General features: G+C 41.6%; 1 protein-coding gene across 2 annotated transcripts in view; it reads right to left on the reverse strand.

Moving 5' to 3' along the window:
• Positions 1–22,988, reverse strand: part of LOC146984216 (plexin-A1-like) — a 269,653-nt gene that overhangs the window by 124,965 nt on the left and 121,700 nt on the right. For both annotated transcript variants that reach the window (XM_085781169.1, XM_085781168.1), the window contains exon 4: positions 1,455–1,586. In XM_085781169.1, the coding sequence (XP_085637295.1) occupies positions 1,455–1,586 (132 nt within the window). The remainder of the gene's footprint in view (positions 1–1,454; positions 1,587–22,988) is intronic.

Genomic DNA, 22,988 nt, shown 5'->3' on the forward strand with positions numbered 1-22,988 from the left:
TCATGCAGGTAAAGGAAGGAGAGTGGAGGAGCAGCTGCAGATGAACTCTGACAAACTGCACTATCACACTCTCTATGAAGACAGGTCAAGATAACAACACCTTGGTGCCCACACTGCTGGATTTCATGGTTATACTCTGCAGATTAGGCAGGTATGGGAAATGGAAGGTAAATGAGAGAAAAGCAACTTATGAGTTACATGATACTGAACATTACATTTAACTAAAAGAATTACAACTACAAAAACAAGTTGTCGCAGTGGAGATACTCTTCGACACTTTCAGTCCATTAAAATACATATTTTCTCAATAGTATAACAGCAGTAATGATAAGCAGACATTGCTTATTATTCGTTCTAAAAGTATGGCGACTATAGGGTTACATGGTTAAGATGTTTATGTGCCTACTGAGATTAACATTAATACCATAGCCAGTTTAGAATGTGCTAGCAATTGCCCTTGCAAATCGATGAGCAACAGATTAGTTTATTCCCCCTTCCCCTTGTGACTGTAACTGTATAATTCATTTAAGGACTGTGAGAGGAATGAATCTAATCATTAGCATGCTTGTTAGCTTGGTTGCTAACTGTACAATAAATATATTAAGTGTAGGCCTATACAAATAAAATTAACCCGTGTTCCCGTGTGAAAAACATTACTCGTTGGTATATTAGTTTATTTTCTGAAAGACGAGGTCAAATAAAACACAACAGCTAATGTTTGAAATGTAGCCTACTTGCAACCAGGCACTCAGGGTGAAAGCAGTAAGTATAGATAGTTAGACCTTCAAACTACATTTAATTTGTCTTGCAGAGCTCAGATCAAATATCTAAAGCTGTCATACTTTAAAAGACTAAATCTCTCATACTTTAATTAATATGCAGAGGTTGTATATACTGTAGGCTATCCCTGGTGGAGGGGGGATATGAGGCTTCATACTATATACAATACATTTAATATTCATGATATTAATTAGCACTCATGGCTGTGTGTGTGTGTGTGCACATGTAATACTGCTTAATTTGCAAAAGAAGGCCTGTACATGCACTGCATGTATGCAATTAGCTAGATTGCTCTCTCCCCCCGTGTATGATTTAAATAGGCCTACGTCTTTCCTCATCAACTGTTTATGGTGCTATTCCTCTGTCTTAATTTCCTTTTATTTCCTCTGCTCCCTCTTTACAACCTTCTATCTTTTTTTCAACAGTGACGAGTGAGCGTGTGTATATTGTTGTAAACATAAACCACACACATTCATCTAAATGTAGATATATTTGTATGCTACAGGGGATGTATCACTAGATGACCTTAAAATCACCACAGACAGATAGCAACTATTTAGTCCTCATATCCTCATGGTTTCAGTGGCAATTGTGGGATGCATTATGGGATGCCCCTTCTAACCTTCCATGGATAGATCACTGCATTTTGAGTGTTTGTGTGTGCTTTTTCATACCTGTTTATCGTCGAGGGCGTATAAGTACTGATGGTCCGGGCTGAAGAGAAGATCTCTGAGGATGGGGCTTCCATCACTCACCACCACATTCTCATACAGCAAGGCAGGCTGGGTAATGGAGTTCACTAGGATCTGAAAGAGGACAGAAGAGAGTGGTTTTTGCTTAACAACAGAATAAATGACCAAAGGCAAAGAATTTGGGTGAAACAAATCTAAAACATTATAGGCTACTAAGCACAATACGACATCTGCGACTGTCCATGACTGTCAGCCTAACGTGTAAACAACAATGGAATTTCAAACGGACTTTCACAGTCAGTGCTCTTCTGATAATAGCATGTTTATTTTTTATGTTAACAGCACATTGTGCAGTTACACATTATTTTATATTAGATATAAATGAATGTTTTGGCATGCCTGGCGCTATCCGTGAACTGAAAGGGGGATTTAATACCTGCATTTTGAAATGATATTTCACCTTTAGTTTTGTTGATCTCATTCCCCATGTGTCTGCATGAGTAAAGGAAAAGGCTCATGTTCTGAACAGGAAAGAAATAACCACTGCGTTGGACTTATGGCACCTTGTGCACACCCATTCACAGCTCGACCATATTATGTTTATAACTAGTCTTGTTTCTTTGTTATCACCAATGACCGCTGCACTGAACACATCTAACCTCGGAGCATGACAACAAATTCTTGCTGAATACCTTTAAATCTTGTATTAGACCCATTCTATCTTTTCTAATGCACAGCTGCTACGTTTGTGTTCAGGAAAATCATGAATTGCCTTTCACCTTATATGAATACATCCAATTCCCATTTCATTTGCTGTAACACTTCAAAAGTTTACTCAAAAAGTTGCCGTCAGCTGAAAAACATCTATCTAAGGGGCAGATGAGATTTTCAGCACTTTTATTTGGTTCTGAATTTATGCTGAAACTCGAAATCATAGCAGCCACATGGTAGGTGTGAGTATTCTACACAACTAAACGCTGGTTCTTTTGTTGATGCTATAGCCGGTGTTAAGTGTCCTGACAAAATGACAGAGCCACGAGGGTCACTCCTGCTGTACCAGAGAGTAAATCCTCCCTTCCCTCTGTACTTTTTTGTCTGGATCTTCCTCCTTCTAATTTCCCGACCTCTATCTGCTCATCCATCACCTGACAGCAGTTTAGTCTTCTAAAACTTTCCGTCGCCTAGACTCACTCTGTCATCTCTCCTTTTTTTCTCATTATAGTCTCAACAGTCTCTGCGGTTATTATCTGCCAAATCACTTCCAGAGTTCCCTTAATCTTTTTTTTCTGAACAGAAGATTCACTAACAGACAGGCTGTCATCACTGTATGTGCTTTTGTTGCTTAAGAGGAGGAAGTGGCTTTGGTTAAAAGTCAAGTGCTTTGACAAATCAGCTGTGAGGAGTTACTCAGTGGGACACTGAGGATATTAAAACACATGGATTTTACAATGATAGCTAAAATGTGAGGATGTTTACACAGAAACAGAACAAAGAGGAGCAGGTTTTGTTGGAATCCGATGCTGTTGACACACAATGTTGGACTAATGTGTACGGTTTACTGTGGCTCAAAGTTCATGTTGTGTCGAAAGATGCAAATTGCACGGCTGTTCTTGTCACAGGGTTATTTGTTTTAGCTGTTGCTACAGTTGCTCCCACATGAAGAAACACACACACACACACACACACACACACACACACACAGAGACACACACAAAAAAACCACATACTAAAACTTTAGGTGTGAATTGACCTTTTGTCCACTTGTACTTGCGGCTCTGACGACTTCTCTCTCTCGCTCTCTCTCACTGTCAACAGCTCACACTCAAATACTCACATACACAACAGCCCAAAACATAAAAACACACACAAAACAAACAAACAAACATAAACACTTCATCCGACCAGTCTATGACTGCTACATGCCCCAGGCTGCTCTATCACTTGTGATGAGTGAAGGACTGTGTGTGTGTTGTATGTATGTGGTGGTGGTGGTGGTGGTGGGGGGACAGGAGCAGGGAGCATGCTCTGCCCTACAGCTCGGGGCAGAGGGCAGTTGGAGTGGGATTCAGGTCAGCCGGCACAGGGGGAGCGACCGCAGACTGGAGCAGGTGACTGTAGTTTCTCATCTACTCCACTAGCCTGCAGGTCTGTGCTCTCCTTCTGCGACCTCTGCACTCTGGAAGTTCCCATGTCCAAACACAAGACCGAGGAAGTGGCAGCAAACTTCCATTAAGAGTCTGACAATCTACTTTTTTTCACTTGTTTTTTCTACAATTCACACTGAAGTGATGCAAACTGTGCATTCACAACCGGTGGGAACTGGCTTCATATCGAAAGGGTTTTCAAATGAACATCATAGGTTTACATCACAGAAGGAACCACAGAGACAAAGAGAAATGTGTCACTTCTTTGTGTCATGCCTGTGCTCTCTAGATTAAAAGCCACAGTGGAGTAGGACATCTGGATCTTATTTTTTATTTATTTCTATTTGTCCACTACCTCACTTCCTGGAGCCTATTAGCAAAGAGCTCCAGCTATAACATGAAAGAGACTCTGGTCCAAAAGCAGTGTCAACCTGTTTTAAAAGGTGCTTAAATGTGCTTTTCTAACTGCTTCCAGGATGATTACTAAACCAAAACAAACCCCATAAAGGTTCCCACTTTGATGTTACTGAAAGCTTATGACTAATTAAAGCAGACTGTTATTTATTTTTTTTTAACGATTAGTTTTCCTCTGGAGCCCCACAATCATAGTATTTTTTATCCTGCTCAGCAGTGCCACTCTCTGATGAGTGTGTTGAACAGTAATTGCTGCTATTTGCATTCAAATTATCCTCCAATCAATTAGTTTCAAAACATAATGTTTATTTGGGATATATCCGGGCTGAAATGACACATCGCTCTGCTCAGTCACTTCAAAGCAGGGACACTGCCGTGTGAGTGATCGCTAATTTCACCATTAATATTCCGGGCATTTAGCTAGTGCTCCTTTTCCAGGGTGATGTACATTGATGAGGCAATGAGCAGGTTGTGTGTCTTGCTTCGGAGCAGCGCAGTAAAACATGTATCATCTTCAACCTTTCAGCTGAAGGACGGTTTCTCTCTCTAATCCACCTTAAATAATGCAGCTACAGTGACGACACTGTGGGAAAAGTTAGGACCGGGATGGAAGTTAAAGGTGACTTTTCCTAATGAGTTTCCCACCCACGCTCTGACTTTGGACTCTTCTTTACCATCCTGCGTCCCCCCCACCCCCCAGACCTCTCCGGCTCCTCTATCCTCCTGGGATTAGGCTCATTACCAAACCAACACTGATATTACCAAGGACACTGTAACCCTTACACACACGTTAAAGTCCACAGGTGTACACAAAAATACATGCTGGGGCACACGCACTCGCATTTACAGTTAAATAAGTACAAGCAAATGTGCCAACAAAATTCCTAGACTCAACACACTGTTTATCGTAGGGGCTTTTTCATCTTTCATTTGTCAGTGCCTGCTTAAACCATTAGAAGTCAATGTATGTAGCATTTTTGTCACTTCTATAGTTCAGGTTAGGGAGGGATCATGGACATGAATTTGTTTATTTGAAAAGGGACAATGCACATTAATAAACATTTGTAAAAAAAAAAAAAAAAAAAAGCATGTAAATGCACCCAAGTTATCTTACAAAGCTAGTTTTCATCGTTTGTCCCTCTGCCAGATTGTACAAAGCAACCTTAAAAAGAGCTACAATGGAATAAAATATATAATAAATAATACAAATACAAGTGGTCAAAGTCACATGTCATCCATCCCCTGACCCACTTTTTTTACCTGGTTTGGTCTGGCTGCAGTGTGTTGCTCCAAATAAGCTACTTAAGGGTCTCATTGTTGCTTTAGGGCTCTCAAAAAGAAAGTGTTGTATTTTTCTGGTGAGGACAGCCACAGTGTGTTCATTCTACTGTATTAGCTTACTGTCAGAAGTGTCCGCCAAGGAGGCACTTTTCAACAGCATCCCAAAATAAGAGGAGCCAACAAGGGAGTAAGAAAGTGCAAATTCATATCACAGGTGTTGTGTACTACATAACCAGTAGGAATAGAGTTCAGCCTAAAAAGAGTCTGCAGCCTCACAGATGCAACTGTCCAATCAGAAATGTGTGCTATTGTTTGCTGAAATCTCTACTCACTCTCCATGGGTTTGAAGGGTTTGAAGTTGCCTGTTTTGAGACTGGTAGTAAGAACAAGCTAGCTCGCAAGATTGCGTTGCATGGGTTCAGCATCGAGGCAAAAGCTGACGACAATGTCAACAACGATGATGATGACAGAGACAGATGAGACTGGATGAAGGTTGGTGCAATAGAGAGAGGACCACTTGGTGTGGTTGTGTCTGTGCACGCAAGTGTGCCGGGAGTGTGTAGAGGAGGACAAGCTCATAAAAGTGAACAAAGCAGAGTAATGAGCTTGAGCTTGAGCGCTGCAGTGATTAATACCATGCAGGGGTTCAAACACCGGTCACACCTTTGGGTCAGGTGAGAAAACACAATGACTTGCTGTCATTTTTTTTTCTTCTAAAGACAATCTGTCATTTTTTAAAAGTTGTCCCTCATTCATTTTTTATACCAGCTTTGTTTGACTTCCTTTGAGTCTTTTCTTCTGTTTTTATTCCCCTAGGCGTGCACAGTAGGCACTGAATGCCACATGATCCATTGCTTTTTCACTTGTATTTTATTCAATTTTATTCTTTGATTCCACTTCTTTTTCATTCTCTTCTTCCATTTACCTCCAATGTTATCCCTTATAGCTCTTCTCCATTATTTTTTTCCCTTTTGTGTATTCCTTCTTTCTGTCCTTCTTTCCTCCTCCCTCTGCCTCAACACCTCCCCTTGTCCTCTCTCCTCCTACAGAGACACAGACCTCTTTCTCCCACTGTGTGTGTGTGTGTGTGTGTGTCTGCGAGTGCATGTGTGTCCAGACACAGCAGTGCCCTGTCCAACCTCAGCTGTTAAACATCTAGTTAATTACACGGCTGGACAAAAGGAAGGGAAGAGAAAAAAGGAAGGAGGGAAGGATACCGAGAGGAAAAAGAGGAGGAGATCGGAGCAGCTTGTTAACCTTGTTAGCATTTCTCACTGAAACCGATGTTACAAATGTCCGGTGAGGGCAAGTAATGAACCGGTGTCCTCAATGTTCAAGTAGCTCTTTGATGATGGAGGGAACAGAGGGAGGGGAAAAGGCATTTCCTTAATGAAATCTACAGAAGTGTGTGTGTGTGTGTGTTAACAGCTCCTCATTGTATTCATGATCCCTAATGAAATTGATTTTGGTCTCATCTGTTGAGAGGGGGGTCTGCGCACACACACACACACACACACACACAGATGATGCTAAACGCTCTGAGAGCAGGAATCTGTTTCAAAGACGATTTTCAATTTAATACAAACAGTTTGTAAAAAAAAAAGAAAAAAAAAGATGAAAGTAAATATTACGTATGCAACCAGTCACCTGTCCAAAAAGATAGTATGTGTGTGTGAGTGTGAATGAGAATGACAGAGAGACAGACTGAGAGAGAGACTGAACAGTGTCAGGGCGAGTTAGTGGGCCAGGATTTATAAGGAAGTCATCTCAGTGAATGTGTACGTGAGTGTGTGCGTCTGACCCTGAGTGGAGGGCATCCAAAGTATCACAGCACACCTGCTGACTACACAGTCTACAGCTCTCACACACACACACACACACACACACACACACACACACACACTTGGTAGAGGCACATCAGCGAGACAGGTTACTTGGAGTGAAATTAATCATTGTTCTTTTGTCGCACCGCTGCTCTCACAACAGGAGGCCGGCCCCAGGTGACACACACACACACACACACACACACACACATATGCACACACACACACAGAATGACAGGCAGACAGCTGGCCGGTGACAGCATGCCACTATGAAGCTGTTTCCCTAACAGCTAACAATAGTTGGCTTGGATTTAAAAGGGAACAACACTGCCAAGGTGTGGTCCAGTGAACGTACAGTAAACTCACTATTCTGATCACATAGTCTGTTTGGAAATATTTCTTTTACAGAAATGCCTTTAAAACCGCTCTTATCACAGCAGCTACTGCATCAGATGCTACCATCCAAATCATGCGACTGTAAATGTGTCTGTTGCTGCTGAGATTCAACTGTGTGACTGTGGTGTGGCTATCAGTGGTGGTTAGATAATAATCTATCAAGGTTAATTACACCTCCAAGAAAAGTAATCAAAACATTTGTTGCTAGTGCAACACAAAAAAACCCTGACAGCTCCAAAACTAAGTCAAATAGATGTGCGTTTTTTTTTTTTGTTTTTTTTTTAAAGCTCCTCTGCTGCATTATTTTGGCTTCTGACTGGGAGTGGACAGAGCTGATGGTTGTAACTCTGTTTTCAATTTGATATGTTGGGCATCGTGCAATATTATTATTTTATACTCAAGTGTTTTTAGATGACACCATATACTGTTAAGCTACATATTCCCCTCTGTGGGTATGATTTGTATTGTGGTATCATAAAATATCAAGATGTTCACACAAGTAGACAAAAGGATAACATTTTATATAGGTAACTTACTGTAGTTGTATTGGGTAGCCTATCGACAAAAACAACAAAGATTGGTGTTACAGCTGCCGATGATGTTTCATCGAAGCAGTGAGCGTGACTGTGAAGGAAATGAGGAGCAAGTTTTCTGACATGAAGTTAAGTTAAAGCAAAGTGGTCCAAGACTAATATGACAGGCGGTCAAGGACATGTGACAGTCACGGAGATATTAGACAGAATTACATTATGTCCTGCACTTACACTATCTGGTAGTGACCTGAAAAAAGACCCTGAGGCAGCTGTTAGACACAGAGAACCTTCGTATCTGCTCCATGATCTGTACGTATACTTTGCTGTATGCCAATGAAATGAATCAATCTCAATATGATTATATAGTGAACAGAATATGATTTTTTTTCAGTTTCTTCATTTGAGAGATTCCTTCACGAATCTGCTACTTTTCTCCAATCTCAAAAAAAGACAACCTCTCCTGTTAATACAACGATGACTTTGAAATAACTTTCTATTTACAAAGTTTTGGCTGTCGTTTGTATTGGTTATGAAAACATTGTTGGATAAAGGTTCAGAGTACAAAAAGTGAGAGCCAAGTTGTGTGCAAAAACAGAATTTCGCTGTAAGTGAGTCATGCACCAGCTTGGAAAATTAGCTGTGTTTGTGAGCAGCTGACATGTTAGTCCTCCACCAGTGGTTGTTTTGAGCAGCAGTGAACCATTTTCACTTTCAGCTGCCTGGACTTGCCAGAATGTGACAGGGGGTGGCTAAAGCAGCAAGAGCAATTAGACGCACTCGCACTGAAAAATCTCAAAGGTATAACTTGACAACAGCTTGAATTATACTGATGTTATTTTTCTTCCCCAGACTCCTGGCACGCATTATTAGCACTATTAGCGCTGTTAAGGTTTCTCATTGAAACTGCAGGGCACCAAGAGTGTCAAGATGTCACTGTATCCCTTTGACTTACATCCCTGCTGGGAAATATGTGCTATAAAATGACACTTCATAACCAGAAGACACTAACAGAAGACGTCTCTTTCTATTCCAGTCAGAAGCACACAGATAAGCACGCGCGCCCACACAGCTCCCTTCGCCAGAGCTGCATCTGTACCCCTCTTGTCAGATAGTGAGACAGGGCACAGTGCTTTTTGTGCTGTCAGCCGGGTCAGGCTGGCATGGTCACGTGTGTTTGGAGTGTGTGTTTGCGGGCGTAAGACCTCTTTAATCTTTCTCAAGCATGATGGACTTGAGTTTTCCCCACAGCACTGCTCTCACAAACTTCTTCAACACACACACACACACACACACACACACACAGACACACAGCTTGGCTCCACTGCCTGCTCCTATCATAACCACAAGCTGAAACCAGCGCCTGGAATGGTTGCTTGCTTCGTTCTTCATTCTCTTTGTCGTCTTTGCCTCTACATCTCTTTCATCCCTCTCTCAACTCCTCTCTCTCCCTTTTGTCGACTTCATATCTACATCTCTCTTATTCTCTTACTCCCACTCTTCCAACCTTCTCCATTCCCCTTCATCTTCCCCTTCTGCTTCCATAATCACTGCAATGCAAAAAAGTGCCTGTCATTCTTAGTCATTTAGCTTCACATTAAGTCCTATTTATTTTAAAACAAGTGAAAAACTCTACCGTTAGGGGACCATAAAAGAGCCTTTAATTTCAGTGCTGTCTCACTTACTTCAGTAACAAGTGTCATTATCATGAAACAGTGCAGAATAAAGCAAATCATTCAACTGGTATCAAATAATGACAACTTATTCACTTACAATCTTGAAAATGAGCTGATTTGCATTGAAATCGAACCATCACGCCCCATGGCAGCTTATCATTAGCTTTAAATGACTTGTTAAGGTAGTTTCTGTGAAGTGTTCTCACCTCCTCCTCCTCCTCTGGTCCCATTGTGCCATGCCACCCCTGAGAATGCCACTGACATAACTAGGTCTGGCTTTGTGCTAAAACAGCAGGTCCACATTTTTGCCTGAGGCAAATCCTGTAGGTGGAGGCCAATGTGAAGCTATTGACATCCACACACTTGTGCAGAATATCTTGTAACAGTGCACATGTCGGTTTGAAACCTTGGACCAACTAGGGTGGGTAATGTTGTTTGGATTTATACATTTGAAATCATAAAGTGCTCGAAGAGGACATGTTTTCTTGGTAAAAAATGAAATGCCTCCGACGTCCTTCCTGCTGAAATGGTCATGAGCAAGGAAGGTGTTGTCTCCACACGTCGGGGCACATCTGACCTCCCTGTAGAAGACCAATTCCCCAACAGGGAGCAGGTTTGGGTTGTAAACACATTGCTCAGTAACAGTTTTCTCTTCGGGGTCTGGAATGTGTGAAGTCACTGTCCTTCCCTTTTCTTCTCCTTTTCACTTTTCTGGAGCACTGTGTGCCGACGCTCACACTCGGATGGTAATGAGCAGTGAAAAGCTCCAGTGCCTCGGCTGCCTGCTCTTTGAACCAAAATGTCTCAGTGTCTTGTTTTTTTTTTACAAGTATTAAAATCTGAGGATGAGACATGTGGGTGTGGCAGCTGTGGAGGTTGTTGGAGACACATTCAGTGGAGCTAAAGGGATGAGTAACACAAACTGCTCAGCAATTAGTAAAATAATCGGAATAAATGACAAGTGATGAGCAATGATTACATCTGCCATACTCAACTGGGTCAGAATCGTATTATTAGTATCCACATTCAACTGTTTGAACCAGCTTTGCTCTGTTATGGTTTAGGCTTTTAAGGTTTTGACACAAAACTGGCAGACATTGATGAATTAGTAAGTTAATTAGTCATTTTCAATGTAAAATCAGGAGTCGTTAAAAAGTGCAAAGGATGCATATGATTAACAATTAATAGTGACAGTTTTAAAAGGGCTACAGTATATTTAACAAGCTCAGGTTCTGGAGACACCAGCAGAGAATTATCCCCACTAAGAGCTCAGTCTGGATCCACTTCACATCAGGCTTGGATTGGATTGTTTTCATTTTCCATGGTGAACAATGATCTCCTGTGATTCTTACAGATCCATCTCCAGGACAACAGAGCAAACTCCATCCTCCTTCATGAACCACACGGTTGAAAGTTCAGGATAAATTCAGTAAGTGAACCCTTTTACAGTAATATAAAAGCACCACACTGCAGTTCAGGCGTCGACTAGTAACAGTAATACTGTTCCAGTGATATCTGCATCACTTACAAGCTCCTGTTGATTCAGTTGTATTATTTTAACACAAAGGCAGCGTGTTCATTTGACAGCAGCTGTGCACAGGAGATGTTCTGTCGGATACAGAGGCAGAGCTACCGTTATGTGGGTTGTGGTGATGAGAACGTGCAGACGTGAGCGAGTCCCCTGTTCTCTGCATGTTTGTGGTCGCCCTGAACAACATGTCGGGCCGAGGATTTCAAGGTGAAACAGAAAGCCGAGGTCAGTGGAGAGAGAGAGAGAAAGAGAGAGAGAGAGAGAGAGCAATCAGGAAAGAGGATGCATTCCTGCACCCAAAATATAACTGCTGGCCCTAAGCTATTGTTTTCACACTCCAGCCATAATAGTTTTATCTTGACAGCTCTGAGATGAGGATAAGTGAGGACAAATCTTCATCTCTCCAGCTCTATCAGTGATATGTGTGTTTGTGAGTCTGTATTTGCATCTACACAGCGTTTCACTTCCCTCGCAATATCTGATTTGGCGCCGCCGTTCCTCTCCCTCGCTCCTCAGAGCTTTGGAAACAATTGCATTTCTCTTTTGTTTTTCTCTCTCTCCGTCCCTCTCTATCCATCTGTCCCTCTCTCATCCCATTCTCTCTTCAACTTGTCACACTCTCTCTCTTTTGCTTTTTTTTCCCCTCCCTTGATGTACCAGCTCAGCTGACACACTTGAGCAGCCAAGCAGAACACACTGGTGTATCGTGCAGCCTAGCTAGAGTGTGTAGGTGTGTGTGCGTGTGCGTGCGCTTGTGTGTGTAGGTGTGTGTGTGTGCGAGCGCTTGTGTGTGTGTGTGTGTGTGTGTGTGTGTGTGTGTATATTTGTGTTTTGCCCTGTAGTGAGTAGAGAAACTACTGCTAAACTAGCTCAATTTGTCAAGAGCAGAGAGGTGTGGGCCTTGTGGACCACCGTACCGCTGTCTTCAAGGTAAACAGGGGAGTGTGGGTTTAAAAGCAAAGAGAAGAAAAAGGAATTAAACGATAAAATTCCATTTGATGGCGCACACAAACTTTGTATCTGCACACACGGTTCTGTTCCTTCGGATCAGCCTGACTGGAGCAAACAGCAGGAGGAAAGGATACTTAATCACTGCCACTCCTCCAGTGTGTGTGTGCGTGTGTTGACTTTGACAAAGAGCGGTCAAGACCTCAATGTTGACTGAGCATTTTATGTGTGTGTGTACGTAAACAAGAGCCTGCCCCACCTCGAGGAGGAGACAGTCATTATTAAAGGCGCAGTGCGTATAAATTATCAGCCGCCGGCCCGAATGAACTAAATAAAGAAAACAATGTCATGGTGCGGTCACAGGGTGAACGTCCACTGAGCGAATGATAGATGTCTCTCTCTTTCTTTCTCTTTGCTCTCCTCCTCTGGCCTGTTGCCACGACGATTAATTCCGGGACGCAGAGACAGAGGGAGAGGGAGAAAGAGCGATGTGACTGACACATTTTAGACAGGCTTGCTTCAAAGGCCATGAGCTTATCACAGCTATACACACACAGACCGTGACTAGGCTACTGCCCTCCAAACACACAAACACACAAATATGAATTCATTAACAGCTATACCCAAAGTTGTAGGTGAGTTGAGTGAAGAGCAGTGATAAGCCTAAGGGATTGTGTGTGTTGCTACTTTAGCTTCATTCCAGTTTGTTTGTGAAGATATAGTACATTAAGGGAAAGCAATTAAAAGAAGAGAGGAGGTGTGAATTATTAATTTGTGCTTAGGAGATAACAAGAAATGCAAAGAGGAAATGTTTTTTTTTTTGTTTTTCCAAGTCATTAATCTCTATCAGACAAAGTAGCTTTCACACTGTTTTGAAGGGAAGTCTTCATCCCCTCATCCCAGTCTTTCCCTTCTACTCTCCGTCCTCCTTCTCTTTCTCTCGCTATGAGTTTCTGTGGATACGGACTCATCAAAGTTACATCAGTTGGCTCTGAATAAAATAAAAGCTGTGGGAAAGCAGCAGTGACATACAGATCACCAGCAATCACTTGTGCAGTTACTGGGTAAATTGGTTTAATGAGAGCCCAGAGACTTGCCAGCATCAGCACATAGAGTCATTCAGGATCAATTCACTGATATTCTGTAGGTTTTTTTTCTTCTGTGTAAACATTCATCAGCACCAGCCAGGGCTCTTTACACTGCCACGGTCATCTCTACATTCTTGGAAGATGGCTGTCATTCATTATTTATTTCCTAACACTTGCTACGTGACATGGTAGAGCTGGAACATGGGTCTACTGTGCAAAAAGCCTTGGAGTCCATGACGTGGACATTTTTAGCAAGAAAATAAATTCTAATAATTAAATCAAATTTGTATAGTAATATAAATATAATACTAGCTACTGTAGCTTAGCTGCTTACTGTATTACTTCATGAATATTAAGGATTCGCAAGATACAAATTTAAACAAGATTGGTCAAAACTTGAGCATCTTGATTTTTAGCCACAAGTAGGAGTCAAGCTCAATCTACCCCACAATGCCACCAACAGCATCATTCTGGTTGCTTCTAGTTGAATTATTGGTGTCATTATCCACGGTGTTATTTTCATTATTGCATTTCCATCTTAAGGGGGGACACTACAGGTGAATAGGGTAAGAATTTTAACTAACACATATCACCATGAAACTTCCCAAGTTTATCACTTACATTAATACAAATATTTTTTTGTATTACAAGTTTTGTCAAATTATATGTTTAAATATGTAAATGAGGCAATAACTACAGTAATGAAATATGCGCTAAAATTGTTGTTTTAGTTTGTTGACATATTAGAGTCAGAAATTTTAACAGACGGGATTTGGGATATCTCTTTTTATCACTCTGTAAATACTGTCACCAGCCCTAGAAAAATCAAATTTCACCATGTTTTTAGGAATAAAATGTTGTATAAATCAGGCTTTGAATGATATACCAACAATCCCCTCTGTAAAAACCTTCAGAATATAGTGATCTACTGAAAAAAGATGACAAAATGAAGTAAAATAGCCACCTTAATGTGGATTTTCTACCCTTTCTTCCAACTTTTCTGAAAGAATATAGGAAGAAAAATAGCCCAAAATCTCAAAATTGATAATTTCACGAAAAAAATGTGTTTTTGCCTGTAGCGCCTCGCCTTAATAACACCATGATGCTCCTTCACAATCTGGAGTGTACTTTTCAAGCTGCCAGCCAAAGTTAAGTTTTGTAAGTCTGATCAAGTGACTAAAGTCACTTAGGTCAATAAAGCCGAGAAACAAATCAAGATAACGCAACTGTAGCTTGGATCAGACCATCATGTCAAGAGAGTCACCTTAACTAAGCTCAGCTAGCTAGAAGCTGTAAAAACATTTATATCTGACCAATTGGCAAACACTTGGTCAACTTTCCATACAGTACAACTAAATTGGGGAACTCAAAAGAAGAGGGTGATTAAATAACAAATAACTCAGCTAGCACCTTTATATTTGAGGTCGTGAGTCTCTGTGACAGTAACAGGGTTTCATTGTTATGTTCCTGCTGCTGCTCTGCATATCCTCTCTCGTGGCCGTCCCTGCTTTCTTGTCTTGGGGACAGAGACAGCAGTGGGCAGTCAGATTAATGACCACAGCCTCTAACACACTCTGTCTTCCTCTTTCTGTCTATCTGCCGCCGTGTAGCGCCTCACAGCCGCGCCGGGGTGAGACAGGCAGGCAGAACTCATATTTTTGGACTGTCTGTTCTCCTGCTGTGCTGTCATTCATATCCACTTTTGTATATCTGTCGCAGCTGTTGACACAAAAAGTAAGAAGTCGCTCCCTTTAGTGAACAGGCAGAAAGTCAGACTGATGGAGAAGCTTTAGCGTATTAGCACAGGTGGGAACTATAAATGTGCATGTAGATGCCGATACACGCACGCCTTTCATATGTCTGTGCTTCTGTCTGCACTCGTGTCTGCTTATTTGTGCGTCTGTCGCCCTACTCGGATGTGTAATTACAAAGGAGAGATGATAAGCCAGTTTTTTCCCCTCTCCTGTGGGAGCTCACAGCTAATTATAGAGCCAGCGGAGCTTCAAATTGCCATTTAAAACAGCCATACGGTGGGAGACAATAACACACTCCCCTGGTGGTGTCACTGCTGTGTAGTAAGTGTATCTGCATGGAGGTATCACAGTAGTGGAGATAACAGCAGTAGCGGGAAGGGAAAAAAAAGAGAAAGCTGCAACCCTGTTACTCAAAAATGACTGATTCCCTGAACAAGAAGCCATATTTTAGTAGCTAAAATGCCTGTGAATTTCACAGTGTGTGAGCAGGTGTGGGGGCAGATTAAGGGAAGAGACTCAGGCTGGTGAGGGGTTAATGGGTCTTCAGATCAACATCATTTAACAGATAAGTTTCCTTCTTGTGTTCTTTTTTTTGTTTGTTTTCACTTATTCACTTTATGCCAGCGGATAGCCCGCACCCCTCTGTAAGCAAACAGAGACCGATTTCTACTATTAACTGTGCACTGCTCTGCTAAATTAAACTCCAAGTCACTCAGCTGAGGAAGAGTTTGAATCCGCAGACCTTTTAGGCATGAGAGGGAAAACAGAGGGAGAGAGGGAAAACAACAAGAAGGAGGAGAAGAAGAGATGCTGAGAGTTGGAGGTGGGATGAGAGAGAAAGATGGAGGGAGAGATAAGAGAGAATAAACAGAAAGAGAAAATGAGGAAGGCTAGAGAAAGGACGAGACGGGATTTTGTGGTCTGCGGTGGAATGTGCTTTGAGGGTACAATCACTGCCAACACACACACACACACACACACACTCACACACTCGCACAAATGAAATGACTCTTTTTCTCTCTCACTAGTTCTCTCTCTTTTTTACACAGAGATTGAAAACCACACAGAAATAAAGAGAACTTGCAAAATCACACGCATTCCTCATAAGCAAAAGCAGAGTTTGTTGCAACTTGGGAGCATATTCAAATTCTACAGGACTTACACACACGCGTGCATGAACATAACTCTACTTCCACTCTCTCTCCCACACACACACACACACACACACACACACAGATAAAACAGCTGCAGGATGTTCTGTAGCAGGATAAGATGCAAAAACGACTAATGAGTCATCATTCAATTTATATTCATTATGCTATAACACTATTTGTGCGTGTGTAAGTCCGGGTGTGCGCTCTTCGTGTGTCCGACAACACTTGGTTGGGTTTACATGGGTCGTACCTCATGTGCCAATTAATTACCAGCATGGGTGTATGTGTGCGCGCGCGTGTGTGTGAATGAGTGTGCGATAGAGTTACAGTCCATCAGTGTAATGAGTGTAAGAGGAGCTGTAACCAGACACTGATCCTATCTGTAACTAACACCAGGTTAGATACAGGATGATATCAGTAGCACTGATGTTACAGTAGGTTTGCCAGCCCACTCCGGCGTGCACACAGCCACTGGCACGCCGTCAGAGCCTGCTGGACGTCCAACAAGGATCACAGGCTGGACTGGAACAAGGGACGCTGTCCTTGACCGGCAGATTCTCCTGATGTTGTCACTCTTTTAGCTTTCCCATTATTTTTGGGGGCCGCGAGTGGAGACATCAAACAGGAACTGGCAGTAATAGAAGCACTATGTATGCAATTAGAGAAGCGAGCGAGTCGAGCAACCTTGATTAAAATTTTGATCTTTTCTATGATTGAAGTTCTGGCATTTTCTCACATCAAGCACAAATTAATAAAACAGGTGGATGAAAACCTAATGAATGCTTGTTTTTTTTGTTGGCTTTATAAACAAGTACAATCCACTGGTTTGATATGAACGCCTGTACAAGATGTCATGGCAACGCCTCTAAGATGTCCATCCATCCACTATCTATGCAGCTCGTCCATACAGGGTCACCAGAGGAACATGGGCCAGGGCGAGTTACACATGACACGAGTCATAGAGTTGCTAACTTAGTGTGCATGTCTTTGGATGACAGCAGAAAGCTGGAAAACCTGGAGAGAACACACCCAGGCACAAACTCCAACCAGAAAGGTTTCAAGTCCTGGGAATCGAAACCAGAACCTTCTTTCTGATTGGCTGACAAAATGTCATAATAATCCATCCCATAATTATCAAGCCACATCTCAGTCTGGACCACTGTGGTAGAGAAGCCAGATGACAGGCTGACACTTTCACCATGCTAGAGCCGTGCTATGTTAGCGTGGCTTGAATCATTAAAGCTGCTAGCATGGGTTAATATTCTACACACACATACACATGCAGAGCTTTTCCCATGACTGGTAATCTGGTTACCGTGCCAGGCAGTGACACGTCCACACACACACAAACACACTACAGCCCACTGACCTTTTTACATCTCGGTCACATGTTTCAAGGATTCTTTGTGCTATTAAAATCACTAACAACACAGAGTTTCCAACTCCATCTGACACAATGGTTTATGTTGCCAGGTCCAACAAAGGGCTTCTATGGTGTAAACCGTAATAAAGCCACATTACCTTTTTTTATGTGTGCAGGATAGTGTTAACCAAACTTTAACAACCTGTCCGAGATGATAAAAATCTTTACGATGTGAATTCATACTGAACATTAGAGTCAGTAGCATCAAACTGAAGAAAGCTACCAGAGGATGGATTTGTTCAGGGGCCAAATATATATCAATGCTTCTGTGCTAATGTAATTGATTTTTGTTTATACTGCTGCCTTATGCCTGAGGGTCACACAATAGTTTACTCACCTTTTTATTTACCACAGCATCATTGCAGATAATGCCTGGCTGTAAACCACAGCTCCTGCAGGCACACACCACGTGACTGGAGGCTATGAAAGGTTTCATCCCTCCCATTATTGCTGTACCTGTATTTATGGATATTGGGTTTTGCTTCTATACCCAGGTCATTTCACAGCTGGTGGTAAAGCTAAAGCCATGCATTCCATAAACAGTCACCCAGCCTGCCAAGCAGCCTGCCTGCCAGCACACACCCGTTACAAAAACCAAACACACCCCCAGGCGCAGATTTGGATATGATTCAGTTTTTTCTTCTATAGCAAATTTCTCTTTACTTTCCCGTCATCACTTTTTCTCCCTCGTTAGATTCTCCTTAATGACAATTCTGCTCATTTTCTTTTACCACCAATTCTACTCGGTTATAGCCTTTTACTGTCTCTTTTTACCACTGTATTCATTTGAAAGAAAGACAAACTACTGCTGAGTAAAGGGATGATGAGGTGGAGAGAGATGAAGGAGAGACAGACAGATGCGAGTGATGAGATGGAGGTGAGGTGCCTGTACAATAAGTCAGGTTTGATTTAAGCTCTTTCAACCGATCAGCTAATTGGTAGAACAAACTGTACTGTATAGTGAATATATTACAACAGTTCACTTTTCCACAAAATAGAGGTAAAATAAAAATAAATAAAAAGGCAACATTTCTTTATTTTACTCATTTCATCTTTTTCTCTGCCATTTCTTTCTATAAGCCAACGGGTGAGATGATAATTGGTATCACATGCACTAAAGCCAGCAAACAAATGGTCTCCATGGAAACTGGATGTTTACAGATGCAATCCCTTTCATTAAAACACATCCACATTTTATTTTAAGTATTATATTATTTTATGATATTCTGTGCAACAACCTCAAGAGACTCTCTCAGCTAAGGAGAAAGTCTACCTTCAGTGTAGAGTAGAAATAATAAACTTAAGGTGTTTTGTGTGACCAGCCCAGAAAATAAAAGAGCATCTGAATAATGTAACCATTCTCACAAGTGTTGAATTACTATTGCCTGACCTACAGAATGAAACAGCACAGAACACAACACATCATTTACAGGCCACAATAACAATAAACTTAAACTGTTAACTAGCTCAGCAGTAATATGGGCTGTACTCATTTGACCAAATTGTTGTTGTGTGTGGAGCAAATAGAAGGGGTTCCAATAATGATCCTTGGGGCACCCCTGTGGGGACAGAATGGGACAAGGTGTCCTTGCAATGACACACTGAAGGTGGTGCCCAGTGAGAAGAGGATTTAAACCAAGAAGGCACTGTGCAATTCTCATATCACAGAGTACAGAGAGCATGGTGCAGTGGTTCATATAAGCACTGAAAAGGAATATTTGTTTTTATTATTTATTCTAATATGATGTTACCTTTCTTCTCTGTTAAATCTTTGCTTATGAAAGGTTGTGCTGTTATTATTGAGCTGGAGAAGTAAAAGCTACCAGCAGTAATATTTTTCAGTAGACAGCAGCAGGTTAGGAGGGAAGGTAGAGGAACAGAAGAGCCTGAGTGTTTTGAAGGGATGATGAGTGAACACAAAATAGGGAATAAATGCAGAGAAGAAAAGTTTTGTCACTGAATTTGATATTCTCCTCAGGCTGCTCTCCGCAGCTTCAAAAACCTTCCACCACCTCCACCGTGGCGGAGCCAGGGTGCTGTCTCCACTCTCGTCCGCTGACAGAGCACTATCCCGGGGCTGATCTCCTGTCACACCCCCAAACCTCCAGCTCCTTTGCAGCTGTGGGGTTGTGAATAAAAAGCCATCAACTCAAGCGTTGGCTGTTGTAGAAGTGACAGCGTCATCATTTGAATGTGACCTAAGGGGCCCAACAGGCTGTAGTAGAGAGCTAGGATGTGAGGGCACCAGGGACAGAACTGTCAGCTTAAAATGTGGAGTTGTCAATAGTCATTTGTGTGCTTGTGGGAGTGTGTTTGCGTGTTCAGGGTGACAGGTTTCCTTATCTTTGCGTAAAAACTCCATCCGGTGACAAAAAAATGCTGCCTTTCAAGTAATTTTGACAGGTTTAACCTCACTTTCAATCAAAACATGTCAAATCCATTTATCAGTCTACTACATCAAAACAAAGGCCTGGAACATCCATAGCAGATTGGAGAATTAGTGCTGTAGTCAAAAAGTATTTACAAAGGCCCAGTAAGTTCAAGCAAAGCCTTCTTGCACCCGTATACTAACTGTATAATACATCCTCCTCATAATGGTGGCCTCTCTGGTGACACACAAACTACCCTGTCTTCATTCTCTTGTGTATTTTTGTGAGTTAGAAACTGTTCATTCACAATATCCCCCTTAAACGGGATCCACAATCAACCATCAGTGGAAGACAAGGCAGCAAAGCACAGAGCTTAGTGCAGTGCAGATTGAAATACAACATTATAAAGTATATCAGGTCTAAATGATATTTTAAACCATTAATAATCTATATAGCATCATTTTCATTTTTTCTGTTAAACCACCATCATCACTGGTCCATTAAAAACCTATCCTGAAACTAATGGCTAACGTTCCATGAAATTTACTTTGGTAACTATGGCGCTGTCACAATCTGGAAAAATCTAATAAGCAGATTCTTCATGAGTTTTTTTACCCTAAAGGTGTAAGTCCTATTGATTTTAAGGATTTCATTCATTTCATTTTGTGCAACCCACAGGGCAAATTTTACATATGAAAGCAGTAACTGTGCTTGTTTCAACCCAGAGACAGACAGATGTGTTATGGAAAATCAAGACATAAATGAGGTAAACGCATTAAATAAACTTATTAAGCATTTGCTGCAAACCTACACGGTGTTGGAAATATTTTTAGATTGCATAACAAGTTATATGTTATCCTCTCTATATTATACATTTTAAAAATGAGTATATGAAGACTTTTTAACCTCATTTTAATAACATTTTGAATTTTGTCAGTGTGTGAAATCTTTAAAAGACCCTTTACATATATATGTGAGTGTAGCCCTGTGGCTATTAATTTCATTCATTCATATACAGATATTAAAATGTTTGTATTGGTAATACTTAATAGTTCATGAAGTGTAAATATGTTAAAATTGTTGGATTATAAAATGTTAAACAGCCATGTTATATACAGTCACAAGTCAGAGATAAAAGAGTGGTGTTATCTTAAAAATCATTCATGGGTAATGTCAGCACAAGGAGACCTCGATTGTTGTGGGGTAGTGAAGCATCTTTTATTTTATTCTCCCATCTTTGTATGTCTGTAGAGCCAATCCTGTCCTCACCTTGCTCAGGTAGGAGGGACTTAGCGTCACCTACGTGCCGCAGCAAAGTTAGCGGTAGCAGAGCCTGCTTTTATCGGCGTCCGAGTTGGATAGCTGTAAACTTGTAAAAGTAAAAACACTCCTAACTTCCAAGACTGACGGAGAGTCGTCCTGTGGTCGATGTGTGTGAACTCTGTGAAGCTGCCAGAGGTAAATTCATGTGTTTTAATGTGCTCAGTGCTGTTGTTTATTTGTAACGTGTATAAAACGAGCCGAATCGCTAATCGCCGTTAGCCTTTAGCTTAGCCTCCTCATAGGCCTTCACACTGTTTATTCTGCATTGTTGTTAGCAATTGCTATTTTGTGTGATACGTTCTGTGGGTTTTTCGCCATGAATAGTCCTATAGCTTATTTACTAAGAGGAATTGTGTGATTCAGGACCGGACATTTGCCATAAGAGGGAGAGAGTGAGGACCGGGAGAGCCCTGGACCGTGGAGAGAGACTGTAGCTGCTGTACTTGAGCGTGGTTTCTCCGCACCGTGTTGCTGCACGCTCCGTCCCCTTGCCGCTGAAACTGCACCTTGCCTTTGCCCCTTTCCCCCCCATCTCCATCTCTGACTGTGAGGATTCGTGAGTACACTAACACATTGCACGTGCTTTTTTGTTTGTGCTGGTTAAAACCCAGTGAAGTGGCCATTCGTTCCCGGCCTCCACGCTCCCAAGCATCGAACAGGCCTGCAACGTTTTTTATTTTCGTTTACATTTAATAGCCCTGTGTGAATGTGTGTGTGAGTGTGGGCTGTGGACACTTGAATTGACCTGGTCACTTTGTTTTTACATTCTCTCAGTGGGTTTAACCGTGGTCATGTGTGTATCAAACTTTCCAGTGCATTAGGCTATATGAGAGTTTTGAATACTGTTATCAATGCATACTTAAAGGTCAACAGTGAACTGGTTAACTAAATTCTAAATCCAATTCGTAACATTGTAATAAATATTTTGTTGTTTCAACTAAATCCTGTGTTGTAATTACAAGGTTAAAACTATTTGGATAAATATAAATTAGGTTAAAGTGAACTTTTATTATTTAAAGGGGAAGTACCAAATTTTGTGTTTACTTCTTAAAAGTTATTGGAAGCACCGCCAAGTTATTTTATTTCACTATCACAGTTATCACAGGTAGCGCCATCTTTAGACGAACTCAGGCCCCGTCCCACTGTACTACAACACCCCAATTAGTCAGTATTTCCTAGCTACATGGGACTGGGGTTACATGAGAAAGAAATACAGTATGTTTGTATAACTGTGTGTGTGCGCATGCAGTTAGTGTGGTTATGTGCCAGTCTCTGCAGTTGTGTGTGTGGTACTGTAAGCTTGGGAGGAATGTGGGCAAGTGCTGATCCCCCGTCTGCTGTGGGTGGGCGCCTGTGTGTGCTGTGCCAGGCAGTAAAAGACACCAATCCAGCTGTAAGTGCCCTAATCCCTCCATCCTTCCTCTTAATTTCTTTTTCCGCAGGTCTTTCATTTTTTCTGCCTCTCTCTCTGTTTTTTGTTTGTTTGTTTTTTTTCGCTTGGGCTACTTCCCCCCCCCCCCATTTTGCCTTTGCAAAAAGAGACTGAAAGAAAAACGCAAAGAGAGAAACTGAAAATTTGGAGAGCGCAGACGTGGGAAGTTTTTGCCCTACAGAGACAGGAAGTTCAGCGTCAGTAGAAACGAATAGAGAGACAGAGGGAGG

The sequence above is a fragment of the Trachurus japonicus genome, chromosome 7 (genome assembly GCF_045865225.1).
Source record: "Trachurus japonicus isolate A0001 chromosome 7, Traja_1.0".
NCBI lineage: Eukaryota > Metazoa > Chordata > Actinopteri > Carangiformes > Carangidae > Trachurus > Trachurus japonicus.